Source organism: Glycine soja, chromosome 6, assembly GCF_004193775.1.
Source record: "Glycine soja cultivar W05 chromosome 6, ASM419377v2, whole genome shotgun sequence".
Lineage (NCBI taxonomy): Eukaryota > Viridiplantae > Streptophyta > Magnoliopsida > Fabales > Fabaceae > Glycine > Glycine soja.
The window spans coordinates 14,500,996-14,526,095 of NC_041007.1; the positions used below are offsets into that span (position 1 = coordinate 14,500,996).

The window sequence follows — 25,100 nt, forward strand, 5'->3', positions numbered from 1 at the left end:
TGAATCAAGATGTGTCGGGGTTTGAATCCCTCCTCGCCCACAACCTGCCAAAAAAGTGATTACTCAGTTTGGTTGGGTTACCGCCACATATATCGCAAACCTTAACAGCACCCAAATGCAAACCAAAGGGTGGTGGCTGGTGTGGCTTTGGGAAAAGGGAAATGATCTCTTGTGAACCACCGACACCATTTTTACGCTACATGTGTGATATGTATTCCATTTAGAGACCAGAATAATGGATTGAAGCTTTAAAACAATAGGATCAATTTATCTTTCAGGAACTGAAAAATGATCAATTTCTAATCTTTTAGGAACTTCAAGCCCTACATCACCGACATCATTGTCAATTTGTCATTGCCTCAACAATTGCAGTAGATTACGCAAATGAAATTTCTCCGTAATATCAATCGCAAAATTTGAAACTATTTTTACAATTCATTTTAATACTTCCTTAAACCGTAAAGTTTAAAATTGCATGGTTGAACATTTTACAGAATGTCTCGATGTATTTTCTTGATTCTCATTTCCCGAAAACCTAAATGGTCGTATCAGTGCAGTCGCCATGTGACAATTTTCGTAAACAATACAAATAAAATTGGATTGCCGCTGTGAACACATTGTACACTGCCAAAATTTATGCACATTTCTCAGTCTGACTGTACAATTTACTTTAGCTAAACAATGATGCATTGTAGCATCAATCCTCAAACATGCCCTCACCTGATATTGTAGAAGACTCGGTCCCATTAACATGAGGCTGATCGGAGAAATTACTACCGAAACTGCTCAGAATACTGAAGTCAAAATCATCATCATCATCCTCGTCATCCTCATCTTCATCAGCTTGACCTTGCCTTGTATCTTCATCGTTTTCTTGCTCCTTAGACTGGGCTTCACTTTCCATCTGTTGCTGGATGCAATCTTCATATGACATTTCGTACCAAACATTGCCCTTGCCCACGATTTTTTTGTTATGGAGATCTGTCATCCGCTCTTGCATGCTCTTCTCCGAATTCTTGGGTTCCCCCCAGTAGTCATAACGATACAGAGGACTTGTAGGATCATATTGATCTTTACCAAAAAAACTAGCATCCATATATCTTCCTGGCTCTTCCAATGGCAGACCAAGAGCTTTGCGACTGCAAAAGGGAGAGAAATAATAGGTAAAAATTAATGCATCATAACAAGGAATTAGGTTGATGAATATTAACATTAGCATAATAGTACCAGCTGATGTCTCTAGTCAATGCTTCTCTTTCCTCAAATGATCTACGCCAATGCATGTAGTCATACTCATCCATCTCAACATTGCGCCTCAGTTTGGTAATTTTGTATTTCTCACCTCTGTCCGCTGCTTCCTTCCTTAGTTTAACATGGAGCTGTGTACCAAAAAGGACATCTCATATTTCAGAAAAAGGAAAACTACACCATGTATCTCAAACTGAAGATATTGAATAACAGGTCAAAGAACTATTGTAAAATTTGAGAAAGTATCAATAATAAATACTATGACTGTTCATATGGTAAAATTAATTTTCACAGATTAAACTATGATCTTGCTAATCAAAAGGTTAAATTGAAAAAGAAACCCAACCGATTAACAATAAATGCATAGCCATATCCTTAAGCTCACATTTTGGTCAACAGACAATACGAGAGCAGAATTGCGAGGGAAAGGTGCAAACCCATATGGGAAGTAGAAAATTTTGATAAATCACAGGATGTGAATGTGGCTATTCAGTGAACTGTTTGGAGCTGACTTTTATCATGTTCAAAATTTTGATAAATCACAGGATGTAATATGCATTACCAACAATAACTGAGAAAGGCTTTAGCAAAAAAGGAAAGTTGACCTCACGCTCAGCAAGTGCAGCCTCTAAGTCAAGCTCTTTGACACTTGTTTTCTGCCAGTGTTAAAAGACAAGATCGTTAAACAAGTCAGCAACCATATGAATGCAATTCCATAATAGTACTGACCAGAGTAGTTTGTGGTAGCGTGGTATTCTTATATTGAACTTTTGTATACTCAACAGCGTTTTGTTCATCAAAATCTTCTTCATCAACCAAATCTGACAGTTTTTTGCCTTCATATTTATCAGGATTAATTGCCATATCATCCAAAATCATTTGCTCAGCTACATTAATTTGCCACAACTGCAAAATAAAGGCAGTAACTCACTGAGGCTCATGCCAAAAGTCTAAAAGTTTCAAGTTAAGTTTTACCAGTACACAATTTATCTGTATGAATGTTGTTCAACTCAAACATGGTAAAGTTATTATGTCATAAACCAAGAGTTGTAACTCAAGTGACACCAAGTTGCTTTGCAGACTACTTGATCCAAGAATTGTAAAAATCCTTGGAAGGAGCACTTGGAAGCGTATTAGAGGAATTAGGAGTTGAAAACATTATGCTGTCAAGCCAACATTGTCATGCCCAAAAATGAGCGTTGCAACATTGAGCAGTGTATACACAATCAAAACTAAAGTGATCATGCTGGTTGAAGGATTTTGGGTTTTTCTCAGGTTATAGAGCATTGCAATGTGCAAATTTGACCATGACAAGGTTGGCACCGAGGTTTATAATATAAATAATACATTTTGAAAAGATTTTCATACAAATTTTGCAGGGGTTTGAGGTCAGGCAAATTGGGATTTTTTGGAGCAAAGACAAGAGATCTTGAAGTGCATCAAGAACTTAGTTCATCCAAGCCTATGGAATTCTTGATCTCTTTCTCTTTTGCTCCAATTTCTTTCTCTCCATGTGTAGCTAAAAGTGTAGGGGGATAATGGATTTCAACTGGACCTCTGCAATTTGACTTGTTCTTAATTCAGTTCTTGTCCTTAATTAGTGGTCGCTCCTTAGCTTAATGCTTTCATGATTTGACCAACCATGAATTGATTTCAGATTTAATTATATGATAGGAAAATTGGTAGTTTGGTTACATTTAGAGCCCCTCATGATATATGTTGTTAATCTAGGAATAGATAATGATGTGTGTGATCTTGGTGGAATTCCTAAACTCTCAAGGAATTGAACTCAGTCTTGTTGATGGGTCATGATATCAAGGAATTGAACTTAGTTAATTGAGTGATTTTGATCATTAGTTGACAGCAAGGAGTTTGAATTAAGTCTTGTTGGAGAGCAATGGGGTGTGTGAAATCAAACCATAACGAATATTGCTTATGAATTCCCCCTTCCACTTTTTTTCTTTGTGATTGCAGCTTCTATAGAAACTAAAAGATTCATTGACTTCAGTTTCTTGTGAACTCCCTTCAATTCAAGCATTAAGTCCAAGTAATTAAAAAAACTTGTGGATTGGTACTTCAATCTCAATCCCTAAGTAAGATACTGATAAGCACCTAAACACTTGGGGAACCCTCCCTTAAAAGCTAGCTGTTAAGGGGAGAGAACCAAACACGTAAATATTCCACCGAGCATCCCATACTACTCGATGTGGGCTTAGGCACTCCATAATACCCAAGTCCCTATCATAGCACTGCCATTGAGACCTGACGTCTAAATGCTTACATTCTATGACACTTCACTCAACTTTCTCATTGATCAAAACCTTTTGCCGATCAAAACTCTCCACGAATAGTCCTTTTTGAGATATCGACAACCAACTCTGGTGCACCTAAGCACTTGGGAAACCCTCCCTTTAAAGCAAGTTGTGAGGGAGGGGGGGACCAAACACTTTAATACTCCACCGAGCATCCCATGCTACTTGATGTGGGACTTAGGCACCCTATAATACCCAAGTCCCTATCAAATACTTATTTCATTTGCAATTTATTTCTTGTGCCAACTGGTACACTTGTTGATTTAGCAAATACTACTCAAATCAAGTGCCATTAACTTTGAAAGTTCAGATCATATCTTGCATTGAGGGATTTTATGTGATAATGTAACCAAAGCACATATCTGTACTTTATTAGCAGGTAGTAATTTTATCATGTTAAGACCATTGCTTATGCAAGATTCAACTGAACATCCACCCATTCAAGTACTTAGGCAAAACTATGAGTGGATATGAAACAAGTAGAAGGTTATGTTTGGCTTCACATTTATGCAGGTATGAATAGGATCTTGTATTGGTTCCCTGAACAAATTAAAAATGAGGGTGAAAGCAGGTTATAAACTAAAAATAAACTCATGCACACACAAGGGATTTGGAACCACTGTGTGCTTATAGACCAATGAATTCCAAAAGAGAAAGTTCTCAAGACCTGGACCTATCATTGATGTGTATTGACAGATATATTCTTAATGGGATAAAATTTGAAGTTAAACAGAGAAGCATGCAATGCAGGAGTTAAACAGTCCACCACAAATATTCCTTGCAACTACTTTAAAGAGATGAATTTGTTATGAGAAGATACCTTCTCGACATATGGATGATTAGACAATAGAGGTTCTTCCTCTGGTTTGTCTCCTGGATCTTTCCTAGGAACAGGAGGTCTTCCACAGTCACGCTGCAAACTTAAAAATCTCAAATCAAAAGAATAACTATCATAATAATACTATTTTAAAAACAAGCCACATTTTGACAGGTTCAAAACATGCACCCATGGAGGGGGTTGAACCTCAATAAATATTTAGTATTTTTCACTGAAAAGGAACTAATGATTTTGTAAACCTTTGTTACCTACTCTTTCAACAGTATCAATGCAATACAAATATTTAAAAAAGACAAAGTCCAATTGATCAATCTGGTTCTAAACTATTGTGCTAAAATCAAGTGTTATATAGAATCCATGATTTGTAATAGTATATCAACCAAGCATTAGCATCTAGTCTGCACTCTGCATGATTGTAATAAAGCATTATGGGAACCAACCTCATGAAAATATTTTGAAATAAATAAAATTAGATAGTGACAAATCCACAGAGGAAAAAGATACATTTTAATGCATTTCCAAAATGAAAGCTTGAAAGAGATCACAGCAAAGTTATCGTGGCAGAGCTTCCATGAATGCAGAATATCTTATGCAGCAAGAATGGGGTGGTTTGGCATAACAAAGGGAAAGGTGCAAACCCGTATTTCATCTTCATTAGTATCTTCATCACGATGAAATATTGGTGGGAAGTCAAATTTGTTAAAGCTGAAGCATGAAAATGAAAAAAATATTAAGTTTACTGCTTCAATGTGATCAAACTAATAAAGATTAAACTATGTACTAAGAGTGAATTAAAAACATAAGTTCACTGCTTCAATGTGATCAAATTAATAAAGATTAAACTATGTACTAAGAATGAATTACAGAAAGTTGAATGTCAAAAACACATAAATAATCATACATTAGATGGTCTATATTTGGATCAACAAAACGAAGTTCGATAGGAAAGCGGAAGCGATAAGGATCTCGCTTTGCCTGCAAAACAAAAATATAAATAAGTGAACAGATGGTAAAGGAAATCCATTTATGTCTAAAGACAGAAATCATGGAAACTAACACTATAGTGATTAAAATCCATTTGATATTCAAATTTGGTGAAGGAATCTATGCATACAGAATCAGTCATATAGACTTGTCTATCCTACTTACATTGCCTGTGAAAAGATGCAGAAACATTGAACATATGGATATAGAAGAAAAAAAACACTCAGTAATATACAGCCAGTGGCATGGTTAAATCATAATATCAAGCCAACATTTGGTGACAAATTATGGGAAATTCTCAACTGGTGACTGAAACACTCACCGTAATTTCAACAATGACGTGCATACCCACTTTTATGTGATGGCGAAGCCAATACCAATCATTGTTCTTTATAGGAACCCACCTAGAACACAACATGGTAGATGAATCTTCCAGAAGAACAGAAGAACACTCGCATAAAAATATAAACATCAAAAAGTAACACTGAACAAGATAAATATGCTACAAAAGCAAAGCATCACATAAAATTTACTGGTGATAACAAACTGAGAGCGCAGGTAATAGAGGTACAGGAAATGGAAGAAAATATGAACTAACTATGATTGAATATAAAGGGAAAACATTAGTTTTTAAAGATTTACTAAATGGGATTGTTTAAAACTATAAATAGAATACTGTTGGCATGTCTTCAATAACCAGCTGGTAATGAATACTTCTCTTTCATATTTAAACTACAAATCCTTTTTCTCTACCAAAAGAATGGATCCAAAATTGAAAGATATAAGTAGTCTCAAGACGTGTCTTTTAATACTTGTTCCTGTCCCTGGCTACCTATGTCAATAGAGCATTTCAGTGCTGCAAATGCTTACGAAGTCTAGTAGTTTTTTTTATTCCCCACAAGATTTGATTATGTATGTATTAAATAACCTCACATTCTAAAAGTGTAGCTACTCAATTAGCAAGATTATGATGGTGGAAGTAACTTGTTATCATCCGAGAAGTAGTGCAGCATTCCAAACAATAAGGAAATTAACACTATACAGAAAATATTCAAAGAACACTGAAAGGTCTAACATAAGTATTGATAGCTACCCATCATGTACCCCGCCAATGTCAACAAATGCCCCTTGATAGAGATGCAACATTGTCACCTTCCCTACACAAATCTGCATAGAAAAATGTCCCAAGTAATTAATATATATGAATTTCTCTTTCAGGTACATCAAAAACTCGAATCTCCATTTCCACACTTTTATTATGAATTATGATACAGAGATTATAGAAAAAGTATGTTCAAATTTCGAATTATATGTAAGTGTTGAGGTGAAACCAAGCCAAACAAAAATAGAATTATCATTATCTATTGGATTACAAACACAATTATCCAGACAGGGCCATCACTAAGCCAAAGAAAAAAAAAACAAAGACACGATGTTAACACTTGTATAAGTCTCAGATAGACCAAAAGAAAAGTTTCTACTTTCTAAACATCAGAACAGCATGATACAAAAGGAATAAGATGAGCTCAACTGTTTACTTACTTGGCCAGGATAATAGAACGGAAGCTCGTACTGCATAAAACATTTTAAAAAAAAAGTAAGCACTAAAACCACGCTTTCTTAAGCCTCAAACACATTAAAAAGAAAGAACAATCACAAAACCATCCTACCATGCCCTCCTTGTAGTCCTTCCCTCTTTTCCTTCTACCGGGGTAATAATCTTGGTCTTGCTGTCACAACCACATTGACATCAACATAACCACATTCAAAAGAAGAAACAAAGCCAAAACTTAAGAATTCATTATTTTGAGAAAACACTTTCTAGTTTCTATTTTTAATTACAAAAAATGTTTCCTTACAAGATAACCTGTTTGGATTTAGCTCTTCTAAAATGAGGAAGTGCAATTTAGAGATTCACAATAGCGGAGAATTATGCTAAGTGTATTCTCTAACTAAGTCAGATACTAATCTCTTGAGATACTGAAATCTATTATGAAGTTGACTTCTCTTAAGAGATGCACTTCCATACACAGACCTAGAGATTGAAACCTGCTACATACTTAAGAGACATGATTATCTCTCAACCATATTACATCATGTTGGTATTGGTATACACACACGCACACACACACATATATAAGCTCTAAAGTTAATTAGAATCACGACCATGATTTTCTAAGTAATGTTAATTATTGCACTTTATCTTCTGAAGCTCGCCCTCACTTTAAAGGAGCCAAATCCAACATTTTTCCTAATAATTAAAAGAAAAGTCGGATAAAAAAATAAGAAAATGTTTTCTCAATCCAATCCAAAGCAGCAGAAAGTTCAGCATTAATGTGATGTAAAATCAAAACCTTATAAGACTCCTCTTCCAACCTATCCTTGTTAGCCTCGACCCATTCCTTATACTGCTTGAGAAACACCCTATACCTATCCAAGCCCACGTCATCAGTGTCAGTCCTCACTCCGCTCTCCACCTCCTCCAGCCTCACCCTCCTCGCCTGCACCTTATGCGCCTCGCGGATGAACGCGAGCTCCTCCTGGTCCACGCGCCACCCACGAGGCGGCCAATCGCGTGGCGGCACGAGGCGCACCACCAGCGGCCCCGCCCACGTCGTCACGAGAGGCTCCGGAATCTCGCCCTTGATCTCGAACTGCTTCGCGAAGAACTCTTCCTCGGTGAGTCCCATTTCCTCCCTTTTCTTCTTGCGGTAGTTAGGGTTTAGCATTTTGAACGCTTCGATGGCTTCCGGGGAGCGGAGGGGAACCTCCTCGCCTTCGTTGAGGCTCTTGCGCGCGAAATCGGCCTCCGGAGTGAGGATTTCCTCCCATGGGGCCCACCCGCGCTCGATCCAGTTGCGGCGGCGGGCTTCGTCCTCGGTTTCTTTGTCCTTGGGGCCGAAGTTCTCCAGGAAGGTCTCGTCCACCGGGAACTCGTCGGAGCTGAAGGATTTGGGAATGGTGAGGGGGCGGCGGTGGAAGAATGGCGGAGGGCGTGGCGGAAGACGGTGGTGGAAATGAGAAGGGGAAGGGTTTAGGGGTTTAGGGAAAGTGAAGAGATAAGAGGTTTGCAGGACTTGCATGGCTGGATAGTGGAGTGACGCACCCTGCTTTGCAGCGGAACTTTGTTTCCTTCTCTTGTTTGCTTTTGTTGAGACTGAGCAGATAATATTTTTGTATTTTTTTTCCTTGAAACATAAAAAAATTACTATTTTTATATCTTTTGTTTTTAAAAGAGTTAATACTTAATTTGATATTCAACTTATTTTAAAGTGTTCAATCAAGTCCTGATATTTTAAAATTTTCCAATCAAATTCTTTAATTTTTAAAAATGTTTCATGTATTTTTCGTCCGAATTGAATTGACACAGTTAAATTATAATGACAAATTATCATTATATTTATTATTATTACTTTTAATTGATAAAATGTAGATTAAATTATAATTTTGATTTTTTAGTTTTTTAAATTCATGATTTTAGTTTTCTAAAATTTTAATTATAATATTTGATCTCTAATTTTATAAATTAGTGATTTTCATAATCTTGATAGATTATTGATTAAAATCATTAATTATTAAAAATTATTAATAATCTTAATTTTTCATAATAGTTTACTCATTCTCTTCTCCACAAACACCTATTTCACCTTCCTTGTTCCACACAACTCTACCTGCAGTATCATCTTTGGGTTAATAATTTTTTATTAAAGTTTTTTAATATTTTTTATTTTTTTATTTAATTATAATTAATTTAATATATCTAATAATCGTAATTATTAGTTAATAATCTAATGGAGGAATCAAAATCATCAATTAATTTATAAAATTAGAAAATCAAATGTTATAATTAAAAATTAAGGAAATCAAAATCATAAATTTGAAAATTAGGAGCATCACAATTGATATTTAGCCTAAAATATAATAAACCTTATTTTTTTAAAAAACTATTTTAAAAAAGTGGGAATTTGAAAATTATGAACTTTTATAAATATGGTGACAGACTTTTTTATCTTGGCTAAAATTTATATAATAATTAATAAGGACTAAATTGCAATATATATATATATATATATATATATATATATATGCAATAAAATTAAAATTTAAAAACTAACTTTGCATATTTTAAGTATAATCAACCATCTAAAATATTTTAAATAAAAATTTTCTTTTGGTGAGTTTTGTGGAATTAGCCAGGAAGGAAATAAAGAGGGAAAAAAAGAAACTATTTTTTTCTTTTCTTGTTGGTAATATTAGGAATTGAATTCATTGTAATTTCATGTATTAATTTGTTCAATATATATACTTTATTATTGATAAAAAAAATGTTTAAAATTATAAAATTGTAAAAGAAACACATTAAAATAAGTAAGAATTCTTTTTTCTACCATTAAAGACTCAAGCCAATATTTTGTTTTTCCTAAATATGAATTCAATATTCTAACTGTGTAAATTTTATTATTATTATTGTAACTGTGTAAAGTTATTATCAATTAATCTATAGACGAACTTATAATAAGTAAAGAATAAGTAACTCTTAACGAGTAATATTATTATAAAAAAAAGTATAGATCAAGTTTGAAGTAACTAGGGGTGGATAAGTGGGTCGGTCCGTCCCGCGTAAGGCATGCTCGCATAAGTTCGCATTGATAGCGGACTGGACTAGCCCGCTCCGCATTCCTATACGGACCTAATAAATTGGTCCGCCCCTGCCCCGCAGGACAAATCGACCGGTCCGCGACCTAATTTTAAAAGAATTTCAATTTCAATAAAAATACAACACAATCAAATTAAGTTCAACACAAATGTAAATAAAATATCAACAAAAATGTAAATAAAATATCAACAATTAGTCAATTACATCAATAAAATAAATAATGTCTTAACAAAAGAAAATCCAAGCAATAAATTTAAAATATGAAACTTAAACATCTCCAACAACAAACAATTTCATATTTGAAGTAGCTTGAGTCTTCTCCATCTCCACATCTTCATATTATTTTCCTAAAACTCAAAACGATAATAAATATTTGAATCAACTCAAGTTAAGTGATTAAAAGACAACAATTATTACACATTATTTACCTTGCTCATCAAATCTTAGTAACCAATTTTTAGTACATATCAAGGCTTGCACATTATCACCAAAAAGCTTAGTTCGATATTTGTTAAGCCCCCGTGAGCCAATACTAAGTGTCGATTTGGAAGTCATAGTTGTAATTTAGATGCTCAAAATACCACAAGCCAACCATGAAAGATTTGGATTAAGCGAAAGTCATAAGATGCTGTAATTGGTGGGATTCTCAAACCATAGATTAAGCGGACTTACGGGCAACCCACGGATCCCGCGGGCCAAACCTGCACAGTCCGCATGTTAAGCGGGGCAGGTCCAAAAATATTGCATAACCATACACTATTTAAAAAATTGATCCGTTAACCGTGCGGACCGCAGGTCAATCCATGGACCTGAATGTGTTTACCCACCCCCGAAAGTAACTTATAAGGAGTAATGTCGCTCACAAATAGGCATCTAACTAAAATTTTCTTCTAGCAAACTTTGGTATAAACACTCATGCAGTATCAAGTCACGGTGCTTCCGAAATAGAATCTACAACAGAGAACAGGAAGAAAGTACTTCGTATCTCATTATATGATTTTTCTTAATTTTGAAATTAAATTTTATTTGCAGTTAGGTCACCTCTTATGTTGTTACTTACAAGAATTGCTTCAAGGAAATCCACATTACTTAACAAAACTTGAAGCGAATGATATTGTTTAACCAATTTTAAATAGTATAAAATATATTTTCCAGACACATTTAAACAACTCATTTTACCATTAAAGAAACAATAATAAAATCTTCCAAGCTTGAAGAGAAGTGTAAGACCCACCGAAAAAACTCTTAAGCAATTCAATAAGCAATTATGTAGTGTGGATACTCTTACTGGGATAGTTTTTTTTTTAGACACTATCAGTATAAAAAAATGTGTCTTATCCTTAAAAGTCACACATATATTGTGATCGAGCAGTGTAAAAAAATAGTATCGACTATTTCAGGCAATAAATAAATAAATTATGCAACACATTTTAATCCCCAAAAAGGAAGGCTTCCGCACATTATGCATATCGTTTATCAACTTATATATGGAAACATAAATAGATAAATTGCAATTATCTGTACATAGAATTCATACCAGGGGAGAAGAAGGAATTACCATTCTTCAAAAACAGAATGTCTAAAATAATCTTAGGCTACACAATAAGAGACTGCCTGAATTAATTCTCCTCCGTTGCTTCCAACTCTCAATCAACAAATCTTCATTGCTTTTAACTTTGAGGTAATCATCCATATCATACCTCAATCCTTTGGATTTAGCTGAGAATGACTGGTCTGGGTAACCATAACCTTCTCCTAATTTACTGTATACATCCTTTCCAACATACTCCTGAAGGTAATCCGGGCTCCAGCTTCCACGACTGCTTATAGAATTGTTACCTTGATCTTGCACTTTGATATTTTCCTGTGACATGAATGAATTTCAACAATCCAAGTCATATAAAAGGAGAAAATAAGAGCTACACATCAGAAAATGGGCCAACATTTGTTGGCATTGTTGAAAGGTTTTCCATAGTAATGAAAAATTTGTATGATGTCTTTCCAATCCCTTGAATTTAATCCTTCTATTCAAAAACTCCAGATTATGCGACATATGTGGTAGATATCCAGAGAAAATGATGATGACTAAATGAATTATGAATCATACCAATTTTCCAAGACTTATGCTCTTGGCAGTAAATGAAACCGAGCTTAAGGAATACATTAAAGTCAATGTCAAGACACGATCACATTATTATTCATATATGGTCGTGTTATTCCCACAAATAAATTATTCGATCTCAAACACATTTTATTTGAAAATAATTTCACAGAACAGTGATAACCTGGGTAGAACTTACAGTTTTTGGAGTGATCGTCATACGTGCCTTATTCTGGCTTGTCATAGGAGAAGCATCATTATTTGTCTCCCATTGCAACCATGGCAATGTAACCCCATCCGTCAAAACAGGAAGAGATCTTGGCACTGGAGGACTATTAAATGTTTCTGGTTTTATTAGTCCTCCAATGGATGAGCTTGCATCACTCCTTTCACCATCAACTGATGAAATATCTGTATCTTCAACATTTGAAATAAAATCCTCAATATATTTCTCAGCCTCCTCAGTCAAGCGCATAGACATTCGGCTTCTGTCATTACTTCTCTGGACAATAAAATAAACTAAATGAAAAACACTGCTTAAAAAATCAAATAAACAATTCATTGTATCTTCCTTCACAAAGAAAGACTAATATGTTTTAATTTATATTACAAGGAAATCATTGTCAGAACTAAAAGCAGAATAGTGACAAGCACCTTCCTGGCTCTTGATGGATTTTGTATAGGATTGTCCTCCTTAGAAGGAACCAATTCATTAACAATCTTAGAAAGTTCTCTGCCTCGCTGCTCCTCAAACACCATTTCAGCTAATAATTCTTGTTTCCGCTTCTCTGACTGTAATTTAAACCAAAAACAACGCAAATCATGATTCTCTTTGTCAAATAAAAGTGGACTAATCTTCCTGTTGACTTTCATGGAAAAATATGTTTCAACTGATAAAAAGTGACGGAATGAAGTGGAACAGAATGAAATGATACTTGGTTCCATTGTATGGATTATTTAAAATACGAAGGAATGAAATGAACCTATAGAACTGCAAGGAAATCATTTTTTCATGCACTGTCACAAAGTTTAAACAAAGAACCAACATACTCTGCTTGTAGAAGAGAATTAGCAATAAATTAATTATCTAGTAAATGGCTCCACAAGTTCAGATGTAGTTGGGCTTCCACAGCTAACAGTATAATTAGAAACTAATAAATGGTTTCCTTAGACTAGTCCGCAACTTTAATCATACCCCCCCCCCCCCCCCCCAAAAAAAAAAAAAAAACTCAATTTCAATTAGAGAACAGGTGCATTAGAACCTTATGAAGTCAGCAAACACTATTACTCAGACTTTCATGCCACTCCATTAAAGAAATGACATCAGTATGGAATTTTTATACCTTCTCCAGTTCAGTTTCATAACTCCTTCTCATTGAAGAAACAGCCTGAATAGCATCAGAGTTGTTTGATAACAAGCAATCAACTGCGGATAAAGTGGAGGTCCTTGGTTTCACCACAGCCTAAAGTGGAAGTTTCATAAAAAAAGTAACAATTTTTTCAGTGAACAAGGCAGAGGATGCAATTACAGCATGACAGAACATAAAAACAAGCAAATGTACATATAAAAGTATAAAACTAATTCACAGACCTGCTCAGTTTCCATATGCCTTAATTCTTTTTGCTTTGCTTTGTGGGATCCTTTATCTGTGTCAGTAAGTGCCACCTGAACATTTTTCAAAACAGGAAAAATATTAGAAGCAAATTTTATCAAACTGAGGCAGTACTCCTAGCACAACTGTAACAACCTTTTTATGTGCATAAACTGATCGTAGTTTCCCAATTCCCATTTTATTAGAGTGAGCACTTGTTCCTTCATCATCAGTGAGAACTGAAGAATGACTCTGAAAAGTGACAAATAATCTCAAATTTAGCTCAAATACAACTATGCATCATGAAAAATTTAAGTATAAAATTAACAGGACAGAAAAGACATTAATACCATCTTTCATAGGAAATGTTTGGGAGGGTGAGGTTAGATAGCTTGCGAAAGAAATCCATTCCATTATTTGGAAGATTTTATTAAAGGTGTAATAGGATGGGTTGGAGAGGGAGGTCATTCCTCTCCATGCATGGTCATGAGAAAATTTCCATACCCTCAAAAGGGGGCACCCATTGAGGTTGGCATTGAAATGGATAGAGAAATGGATGTTTGGTTTGAAAAAACATTTTCTGTTTTCATTTTCTATTTTCACTTAATTACAAAAATGATTTTGTGCTTTCACTTTTTCCTATTTACACTGGAAACAGAAACAGTGAAAAAAAAACTTTGTTTTCCGTTTTTCTTTTTTTTCTTTTTAGTGTTCTATACAAACTAATAGCTGAAAATGTTTTCTCAAATTAAACAGCCCCTAAAATACTAGTGTAAGCTACTTTTTAACCTTTATCTTTTCTTAATCTTTTGTGAGTTATACTTTGACAACTCCCTCTGTCTTTATTTGTAACATCCAACCAACCAATAGAAGAAAATGTTACCATTCCACTCCCCTAAACATGGCATGTAAGTTTCAATTTATGGTTGATAGGAAATATTACTGCTACAAGCTTCCACAGCAAAATATAAACAAGCATAATCCCAAAAATTATCATGCTTACAGAGTAACCATCATATGCCCTTAAATCCTTCTGGCTTAGGGACTTTCTTAGCACTGGTCTTTGATCTGAAGCGACAGGTTTGTGCATTAGCTTGTTTCCAACATCAGTCTTTTTCAGATTTGAACGACTTTTAGAATTCTGAGAACGGTCCAGGTCACTCTGTATAATGCAAGATATCCACATTCATAAATACATAATTTTAATGGAACAAGTTAAAGAGAACAATAACAAATTTAGTTGGAGCTCAACCACCCAATTGAGGAGGGGATGATAATTTAAAGTGCAAACAAAGAGGCCTGGTTGGTATTTGATTCCAAAATCAAGTATTCCCAAAAGAATCCTGGTAACTTAAGCTAGATCTCTTAGTTTATGCATAAATTATTTAAGTATTAACCTTAAATGAAAAAAAGAAGTAAAGGAAGAACAATATTATCAAACAAAATACTATTAAGTAAAACACTTTAAAATATAGGCTGGCAAATCCAACAGATTAGATGGCAGGTTTAGCCGTATAGATTTTGTGTTTAAAGAAAATGGCAACTAAATAACAATCAGCCTCCCTAAAAGCAAAAGTGAATCCCCCCAAACATGGAAAGCAACAGTGCGATATTTTGTCATGCAAGGACCTACCATGATCAGTTATATGGTCCACCAGTTACTTTCAAAGTAAATTCTCTTTTTCTATGTAAAAGAATCCTCTCCTGCTAATCAAAAACAGAAGAGAAGCCAGATCCATTTTTTCAATTATTAAAAAAAAAAAGAGGCTTTCACTCTTTCCAAGAAGCTTAAATGACAAATTGTAAAACGAATTGAAATAGATAGACTTCATCAGCACAAACATGTAGTTAACACTGGCTTGTTTGGGAAGCAAATAAGAGGGGAATTATGTAAGGTACGAGGTGAATCCTAACATGCTAAATGCAAATCCTTTCATTTTCTTCTCCTCTTCATACTTCACTCTACTTTCCAACTAACTTAAAACCAAGAAAAAACAATATATCATGAAAAAAATTTCCAGACAACTAATTAACTAAATGATTCAAAAATGCACATTCATATTTGACCAACCATTAGCTACACAGAATCACTCAATAGCTTAAAATTTTCTGCGTAAACGGCGGTATTAAGGAGAGATATATTCAACGGACAATTATTAATTACTTCAAATTTATAACCAAATACTGAAATCAAATTCAAACCTAAAATTCAAAACAAACCAAAGACGTTAATTCGAATACCTCAGAATCGCTAATTTGGTACCGAACCACCGATACCGATCTCCTCCTTCTCGAATTCGCATCGGAGAACGGTCTTACCCCGCCGCCACCGCCAATACTGCTTCTTCTATCATCGCCTACGCCGGAGATTTTCCTCGAAACCGACCTCCCTCGCCGCTGCGACGCAGCGGCGCCGGCGTCGGCGGGACTGGCCTCGGACTCGGACGTTCTCGAGCCGAAGCGGCCGCGATTGGCGGACTCGAAGAACTCGATGGCGAGATCGTCGAGGCTGATCTCCGGGAAGCCGGAGCCGCGGACAGTGTTGACGAACCTGCCTCTCGGAGTTCGGCGATCGCCGCCGCTGTCGTCGTCGTTGCGGGAGGGGAAGGAGGGGCGGGCGGGACGGCTGAGGCTCCGGGAGCGGCGGTGAAGGAGGGAGGAGGAGGAGGCGGAGTCGTCGGCGGAGGAAGCTCCGACGGGGATTCTCTTGGTGGTGGATTTGAATGCCGCGGTTGCCATTGGAGAAAGGGGGAAATTGAAAAGCCGAATTCTAGGGTTCGGAGGTGCATTCAAAAATCAAATGTCATTCATTCATTGCTCGTGAAGAAACGTCACCTCAGTGTTGTGTTGTGTGTGCAAATGCAATACAGAGGAGAATGAGTGAAGAAAAGATTGAGGTCCATAAAAGCCAGAGAAATTTGAATATTGCAACTGCTCAATTATATTTGGTAATGGCGCATTATTGGTATTCACATGCTACTAATGTATATGTAAGAACAAAAAATAAATGCTTAATGTATTTGCTGTCAAAAGAATAATATATTTATGCAATGTTTTTTTTAATTAATAAATGAGTTTAATAACTACTCTCGGTTCTTACTATAAAATCCAGATAATTAATTCATAGCATTAAAAAAATTGGTTACTTTATTTAAAAATAAATAAGTTTATCTTAAATTGATAATATTTTTTAAAAAATTATCCTCGTAAATAAAATTAATCAACATTAATGAGTCATGTTTCTCTTATTATTATATCATTTTAAGTCTTACTTTAATGAGAAATATTTTTGTGAAAAAAAATAATATAGAAGATATTTTAGATTAAATATTATGAAAAGATAAAATTTATTTTTAATTTGTACTTTATAATAACCGAAATTAATACATGTATTATTAATATAAAAACTTTTACCGTATTAACTAGTCAGAAATAATAGTGTAAACTTAAATTGATAATGAATAATATATTTTTTTCAAAAAAAGAGGACAAATGTTAATCAATGGTTAACAAACTAATATATAATCAATGCACAACTTAATTAATAACATAAAAGTTGCTAACTAGTGCTCTTAAGATATTGATTAAGGAACTAAAATAAAAAATATTTACTATGGAGATTATAAAAGGATATTAATTAAGAAACTAAAATGAAAAAAATATTTATTATGAAGATTATACAAAAGCGTAAATAAAATCATAGATAACATAATTTTATGCATTCCAATAAACAATCTCTCTCTATTTAGTTCCTTAAATAATATTCTCATGGGATACTAGATAGCATTTGTCATAAAATAATATTTAAAACATATGGCACAATGGAGTTGTTGTAGCTAGCTAGACGAAAATAAGAAAGGTGAGGAGATGCATATCTTTTGAATATTTTACAATTGAAATAAAAAATTATTTCATGATTTTCTAAGAAGTTGAGTTTTTGTCCTATCCTCATCTAATTAATTTGTGTTGTCGTATAAACTTTTTAAAAAATGTATAACAAAAATATTTGTCGTTACAGTAAATTTAAGCAAATTAAATGGACTAAATTGACTCTAAGAAGATAGTATTTTTACTTTAAACAATTCATAAGGACAGTTTTAAATGAATTGTACTTATTGTAAAAAAATGAATTTTACTTGAAATAATTATAATATATGAATCTTGAACGAAGATAGAGCCTCAAGAATACATAATAATTCACACATTTTGTTTAATTAATTTAGCTATACTCCCTTGAGGAATTAAAGATATTTTTAGCATTTATATAGTCATTCAAACATGTATCATAAGTTTGTTAATTTTTAAAATAATTCAAATAATAATTTATGACGGAATCAAAATTGTTTTGTTTGATTTGTTAAAAATAATTATCTCATAGGCATTAAATTCATATGTAAAACTCAAAACATTTCACTATGTCTGGAGTTTGGTTTCATTTGTTAAAAATATGACATTGAATAAGATAGAACAACGCTGACAAAGATACAAGATAATTTTTTATTTTATATATCATTTGACCAATGAATAACATAAATAAAATAATTTAAAATTTATTAAAATACTTAATATTTATTATTTCAATATAATTTATATTAAATTTAACGTGTTACTGATATGTAGAGATAAAGAGATAAAAAATTATGTTTTTTTAATTTAATACTTTATACTTGAGGCAAAAAAATTATCTCATGAGTAACAAAATTTATAATTTTTGTTATGCACCCATTTGCTTGATTTGTTTCCTTTTGAAGTCAATCGTGAAAAATAGTTGTCCTGTTCAATATCATGATTTTTTATGAATCACACATACCCTACATGTATAATGAGAATATATTAATTTTAAAAGTATTTTTTTTAAAATGCTTATTTCAATTAATATTAGATTTTATTAATTTAACAATTAAATTTCATCTTATTATGTCAATAATTATACACACTAAATTTTAAACAGATGAATAAAAAAATGAATCAAAAAAATCTTAAATTGTTTTTTAAAGAAAAATCCTAAGTAGGTTAAATATCTATAAAGATGTAATTCATAATTAACATTTATTTGTACTTTAAATAATGAATTAAAATTATTTAGTAAAACATTAAATACTTTTAAATATATATATATATATATATATATATATATATTAACCTATTTAATGATTTTTTTAAATTTTAGAATTGAATTGATAAAATTTAATATTTATTAAAATATATTAAACATGTAATACAAAAGTTAATTCACAAAGTAAGTAAATTCTTACTCTTGTATTTACTTAAAAATAATCCTTCTATTCGGTTTTTTGGGAACAAATAAATACTTCGTTTAATATGTTTTGCTTAGATATTAAATTTGATTAATCTAATGATTAAATTTTATCATATTACCTCAATGATTATTTATACTAAATTTCAGATAAATTAAATATTTATCAATATAATTTTGTAATAAGTATTTTTAGTATTCTGAAAATATATTACACATTCAGTTAAGATTATTTGATAAAATACAAAAAAATAATTATATAAAAACAGTATAAAATAATTTCAATTATTAAATTAATATGACAATATCCATATGTTATCCAAGCCTTTTAATGATTGAGTTGACAATTTATTGAAATAAATGGTCAAATCCTCTTATTTCAAAGTTTAATTCCTACTATTTAAAAAGAAACAAACAATCAATATATCAATCACCCACTGAAAGAATAGAGAAAGTATCAGTTAGGCCGGTGACATGTGTTCTACAAAAAAGGTGGGTGACAAGGCAGATAGTAATATGTATTTGGATTGAATTTAAAAATGTTTATACTTAATATAAATTCAACATATAAAAGTAAAAGTAAGAATTTTAATTTTTTACTTAAATTACTTTTGTCTTTCACCTAAAAATCAAACAAAAATCTAATAGTTGGCAAAAGTTAAGTGTACGGTGAAATGAGTGAAAATAATGATGAAAATAAATTATACAAAATTGATCTCTCCAAAAACTAATATTATATTTAAGGTTTCAACATGTTTTGTTCCTGAATAATTTATAATTGTTGTATTTTATCTTTAATTTTTTTTTCCTTTTGCTACCTAAAAAAATACTTTGTATTTGGTTCCCATTGTAATAAAACTAACATAACGATGGACGTGAAAAACAAAGTAATAAAATTTCCAGGGAGAAAAAGTATATTTTAATTTATATTTAATAAAAATATATAATATTTCCAGTATTAAATTTTAAAAATTATGTTTTCATTTAATATTTTAATATTTTAAAATTCTTGATGATTACTTAAAAACTACTCATTATTTTTTCCTTAAAATAATATTGTTTAAGATTTTATTTAAAAAATTAAATCATGAAACTTACGACTCTTGAAACATATAACTTTATTTACCTTTATTATCATCTCACTCGATTGTCAAAAAATTATCATCTCACTTTATTTTTAGTATGTTATTTTTTAATGGAAATATTAAAATGACAAGATAAAAAATAATTAATATATTTTTCATTTTCTAAAATTGCAGTAATTCAAAATAAATTAAAATTTTAAAAAATGATTATTTTAAAATAAATAAATCATTTTATCTTTTTCCTTACAAATCTATGTTAGAGAAGAGTTTGGTGTAACAATTGAGACCACAATAGTTTTGGAAAACACATTTAAAAATAAAATGTTAAATACTAAAACAACTCTTCATGATATGCCTAATCTTCAAATTAACTCTCTAAAACTCCAGCATGCACATTTCAGCTTCCTACGCCGTTTACTAAAAACGCAATTCGAACACAAACTATCTGAATTATTGATTTTATACAGAAGATGAAATCATCGTTGTGTAATTGACTATCTTCCTTTTGAGGGTCAATTAAGAGTTAAGACCATGTAGATGCAGTTACTCTAGAGGGTTCGGTCTTTCACATTAAATCGTTAATTTAGATGATTTTCTATTAACTTTTAGTCAAAAACATTGGAACATAGAATGAAAGTCTCTAAACCAGAGAGAGAGTTAATTTGAGCATTGGGGAAACAACAGGGATTTTTGGGTATTTAATTTGAGTTAAACAAATATTTAATAAAGTAATTTTAATAAAGGGTATTTTTTTTTAAAAAAACAATCTTATACATTCAGAGAAGTTATATTGTAATCAAACATAGAAAACTTTATTTCTCATAAAACACATTAGTACTCTTCAAACCTATTTTCATGATTCTCAGGATAGAATTCTAATTTTTCAAGAATCATGATTTTGGAAAATGAAAAAACTTCTCCTACCAAATGCTCCCTTAGGGTAACTCAATTCCTTTTTTTTTTCTCTCTCTACATAATAGTACATGTTGCATTTTGGTTATGTGAAGCAATATCTATGTATTTATAAGTTTAATTCCAATATTAAGATTTTTATAATTATATATCTATTATTTATCATACACGCACATGCAAACTATTAAATTACATAACTAACATAAGCCCAAAGGCCCATATTGATTGTTTGAGTGTAATCCTAAGTCCCTTTATTTATATCATAAACATAGGGCCACATACATATTGATTTAGGAGGTCGTTCCCCTGCCTCTTCCCTCCCCCATTTCTTCATTTTCATGCTCCTATCTTTTCATATATGGAAGACATGACATAATGTGCTTCTTACTGGCAAGATCTTCATTCTTATTTTTTCTAGTCTTTCTTATTCTTCTTCTTTTTCTTTTTCCTTGTCTTTTATTTCTTATTAATTTGTTTATGTTCAATTTGTTTGCTCAATAACCTAGCCATCAAATTATAATCAGGCAATTGAGTTTTGCTAGTACAATTTAGTTTAGGTTCAATTTAATTACATCAACCTCAGTTTGTTTGCATTTTTAATTCGATAACTTGACTAAATCGATCATGGGTTTGATTCTAGGTCGGATTGACCAATCCGGTTCGAACTTTACAACATTATCTATGATCTATATTAAAAGAATAACAAGTAAGCTACTACAATTTATTCAGAAGCCTTGTTAATGTTTATTTATTTATTTTAATTTAATAACTAAAAAATTCTCCATTTTTTTGCCTTTCCCCTTTCAGGATAGATCTCACATTATCTTAGCACTCCCACTTCATCATATATTTGCACTCTCACATCACCATCGTCACATTCACATTTCAATTCTCTTCTTAGGTATGTTTCTTTTCACCATCTATTTTCTTCTCACTAGTATTTCTTTATTCTTAAGTGAGTTAAGTCTAACTGTTTCTCTTTATTTTAATGTTTATGCCTTTTGCAAGTCCTTGTTTCTCTCTTTACCTTCGTAGGTGCTTGATTCTTTTTCTCTACCTTTGTAGGACTCTTTGCCTTCGCAGTTTCTCTTAACATTTAACATCGTAAGTCCTCAAAGATTGGTTTTGATTCTACAATTACGGTTTATGGCTTTCATTGCATGTAGTTTATAGCTTGCATCTCAATCACTCTTAAGTCTATCTCTTTCTTCCTAATTTTATGTTTTTGCCTTGGCAAATCCTTCACTAAAAAGCTAAAGTTGAAGTAACTTATGAAATTAAGATAGAAGCTACTAAAATAAGACTGTGTACCAAAGAAATTGAATAAGCTAACTACTAGCTTATAAGGTATTATATTGACTCACCAAACTTTTTTTTTATGAGCAAAACCATTTATTAATCAACTCTAATTACGTACAAGTTGTACAAAAATTGGACAACCATGAAAGTAAACAAGTTTCCTAATACGCTAACAGAAACTACTAAATTCAACACCCTAGTTTACTCTAAACATATGTAAATCCACACCCTATGCACTGGTACCCCTAACAATACCAAAACAAAAGACAGTCTCCATAAAACAAAAATCCCATATCCACTATCATTAATTGGCAGCGAGCATTAGCCTGGTCGAATCTCTTTAACAATAATGAAAATGGACCAACTAATATACAAGTAAATCACCCATTAAACCCCCTGCATCACCCATAATATTATAAATTTTAAAAAATCAACTTTCTTTTTGTACTGGATTCTTTGTTATCTGTTTTCTGTGTCCACTTGTCAATGACCAATGATCATATCAAACACTCAACAACATACAATTTGTCTGCTTGCCTACCATGTGCTTGATTAAATTTGCTAACCAAAACGCCGTAGATGAACTTATTCCAATTACATATGCTACTCCCAACTACTTCTGCCCACCCAAACGAATCTTCCACAACATCCTTACCCTTCCCTTGTCACTGCAGCAATAACCCTCCCACCACCTTCATCCCCTACCCTTATCATTGTATACCAACACAAGACCGTGGATTCATAACCCAACCCACCAAAGGATAATCAAGACTTTACTTTGCAACACTCCATTGCCAAGACCTGATCTTGATTGATTCTGCAACTTGTTCCACATGGTCATTGTTGCCTTCAAAGATCAATACATTTCAAGATATTCAAATTGACCAAACAGTAGAAAACCAAACTGACATCCAATACCTTCTTGATTTCCCACCACACTCCAGTAAGCCTAAAAACTGAAAGAAACTTATATGTATTGTATTATGCATTGTTGTATTTATTTCCCACCACTTCAGAACCAATACCCAAATTTGTTACGAAAACACACAATAAAAAACTATGTGTTTTGTGTCCTCCACCCCATACCCACACCTCATGGATGCGCCTACTAAACAATCACTAATCGTTATTTTTTTGTTTTGTTGAATTTTTTTCGTACTTGGTAAATGCAATAACAAAAAACTGATAATTAGACCATCCATAGTTGTTATCTAACATTGACAAATGTTCTATCATATGAAAGAAAAAATAAGGTGATTATTCCTTCACCAATCGCTAGATTATGATTAATTCAATAATATTGAAGAAGTTAAAAGGTAAGATTTTTACTTTTCTCTATGTTTTTCCACATGGTGTTCAACACCATTAATTTATTTTACTACTTTATTTGTCACAATTTTCATTATTGCTTATGAAGGCAATGCATGTCATGTTTCATTAATGACGAATAAACAAATATAGTTTAGATTTTGTTAAGAAATAAAAGTAATTGGAAACAAAATTTAAAAATCACAATCGACTTACTCTGTTGTGATACCTGCGCTCGTGCCTATCACTTTAAGTGTGGTTAATTTACGTATTAATTTAATCCATTTTTACTAAATGTTACAAGTTATTTAACATTCAAACATACTTATTTTTAGTAGGCTCATTTTAAATTGAAGAACAATAAATCAATTTCAAAGCAAATAATAAGCATATCTCTTAATCAAGGCAATTAAGATGATAAGCGGGAGCGCAGTTATCACAGCAAAGTAAGTCTCTTGAGAATTTTTGAATTTTGCTTCCAGTCACTTGTTTTTCCTTAACAAAATACTATATTCTATATGTTTACTCCATGTTAATGCAACATGAAATACTTAGCATTCAGAAGCTATAATGAAAATTGTGACACAAAGTATTAAACAAGTGGTGTTGATCATCGGCCATGTGGAAAAACAGAAAGAAGAATAAGAATCCTTACCTTCTAGCTTTTTCTGTGTCATTGAATAGATCATAATCCCAAGGACAATGGGGAATAAGCTTTTCAATTTTTTTTTTCTTGTTATAGGATATAACATCAGCCACTGTATTAAATAACAATTTTGTATGATCTTATGAGTTTTTTGTAATTGGATTTATCAAGTACGAAAAGAGACCAATTAACAAAGCAAAAATACCAAGAACAATTAGTGTTGTTAATTGAAGTGAAACATGTAAAAATAAACAAAATTATTCTAAAGTGCTAAGAGTCAAGAAGTGTGAATAAAATAAATAAATAAATAAATAAAACTTCGAACAAAATTATTTAGAAATTTATATTTGGTAATTGGACAATCAAAAGGACAAAATATTACAATAAGATTGGCTAGTGCAATTACCTCATTTAATGCCCCTCTTATGTATCTCCACAGTTATATATATCCATCCAAAACATGGATATATCAAACCAAAAATTTATATTTGTATTAATGTCCTAACTCTTTATTAATAGTACAATATCCTAAACCCAACACATGAGACTTTAGTCCCTACCTTAATTTACTACCCAATTATTATATAACAAGTAGGGTTCTTCCACCCATTTTCTTCACCACCATTCTCCAAATTAATGAAAATGTAAATAATAATTAATGGAGTCCAAAATCCGATCAATGTATGCAAATCAGTAAATTCTGAGGCACATGTTCCTACGTGTGTATTTCTTTCTTACGATGGCCATGAAAGTCTATTGAAATGGTCTATATATATTAAAATATATATGCAATTGTCCTTGACCCCACTAGCTATCAAATCCGATTTCAAAGGGCAAGCGCATCACCAAAACGGGTATGAT

The 25,100-nt window shown here is 32.3% G+C and overlaps 2 protein-coding genes across 4 annotated transcripts; both read right to left on the reverse strand.

Moving 5' to 3' along the window:
* Positions 1-434: 434 nt before the first annotated feature.
* On the reverse strand, positions 435-8,525 carry LOC114416258 (protein PLASTID TRANSCRIPTIONALLY ACTIVE 10-like). Of its 3 annotated transcripts, XM_028381130.1 has the most exons (12): positions 7,737-8,522; positions 7,053-7,112; positions 6,925-6,954; positions 6,476-6,549; positions 5,705-5,786; positions 5,300-5,373; positions 5,037-5,103; positions 4,381-4,473; positions 1,978-2,154; positions 1,854-1,904; positions 1,228-1,379; positions 435-1,139 (listed from the first exon to the last, which is right to left on the reverse strand). In XM_028381130.1, exons 1-12 carry the CDS (start codon positions 8,463-8,465, stop codon positions 698-700), a joined length of 2,031 nt encoding a protein of 676 aa, XP_028236931.1. In that variant the 5' UTR covers positions 8,466-8,522; the 3' UTR covers positions 435-697. The 3 variants fall into 3 exon arrangements, with proteins under 3 accessions (XP_028236931.1, XP_028236932.1, XP_028236933.1); XM_028381132.1 differs by lacking the exon at positions 435-1,139 and having other exon boundaries at positions 1,256-1,379; positions 1,811-1,904; positions 7,737-8,525; XM_028381131.1 differs by lacking the exons at positions 1,854-1,904; positions 1,978-2,154 and having other exon boundaries at positions 7,737-8,523.
* Positions 8,526-11,447: 2,922 nt separating this feature from the next.
* LOC114416262 lies at positions 11,448-16,698 on the reverse strand. The gene is made up of 8 exons (XM_028381137.1): positions 15,974-16,698; positions 14,736-14,894; positions 13,889-13,984; positions 13,732-13,806; positions 13,484-13,603; positions 12,795-12,932; positions 12,340-12,642; positions 11,448-11,903 (listed from the first exon to the last, which is right to left on the reverse strand). Exons 1-8 carry the CDS (start codon positions 16,469-16,471, stop codon positions 11,619-11,621), a joined length of 1,674 nt encoding a protein of 557 aa, XP_028236938.1. The 5' UTR covers positions 16,472-16,698; the 3' UTR covers positions 11,448-11,618.
* Positions 16,699-25,100: the final 8,402 nt, after the last annotated feature.

What these genes read in the sequence shown, in the direction of transcription:
- LOC114416262 (XM_028381137.1), bottom strand. Translation starts at nt 16,471, where the DNA reads ATGGCAACCGCGGCATTCAAATCCACCACCAAGAGAATCCCCGTCGGA. An exon ending in ACCAAATTAGCGATTCTGAG is followed by an intron (nt 14,895 to 15,973) that starts GTATTCGAATTA and finishes TGCATTATACAG; the next exon opens with AGTGACCTGGACCGTTCTCA. An exon ending in CAGTTTATGCACATAAAAAG is followed by an intron (nt 13,807 to 13,888) that starts GTTGTTACAGTT and finishes AAAAATGTTCAG; the next exon opens with GTGGCACTTACTGACACAGA.
- LOC114416258 (XM_028381130.1), bottom strand. Translation starts at nt 8,465, where the DNA reads ATGCAAGTCCTGCAAACCTCTTATCTCTTCACTTTCCCTAAACCCCTA. An exon ending in TGGAAGAGGAGTCTTATAAG is followed by an intron (nt 7,113 to 7,736) that starts GTTTTGATTTTA and finishes TGGTTGTGACAG; the next exon opens with CAAGACCAAGATTATTACCC. An exon ending in ATCATCCATATGTCGAGAAG is followed by an intron (nt 2,155 to 4,380) that starts GTATCTTCTCAT and finishes TTTATTTTGCAG; the next exon opens with TTGTGGCAAATTAATGTAGC.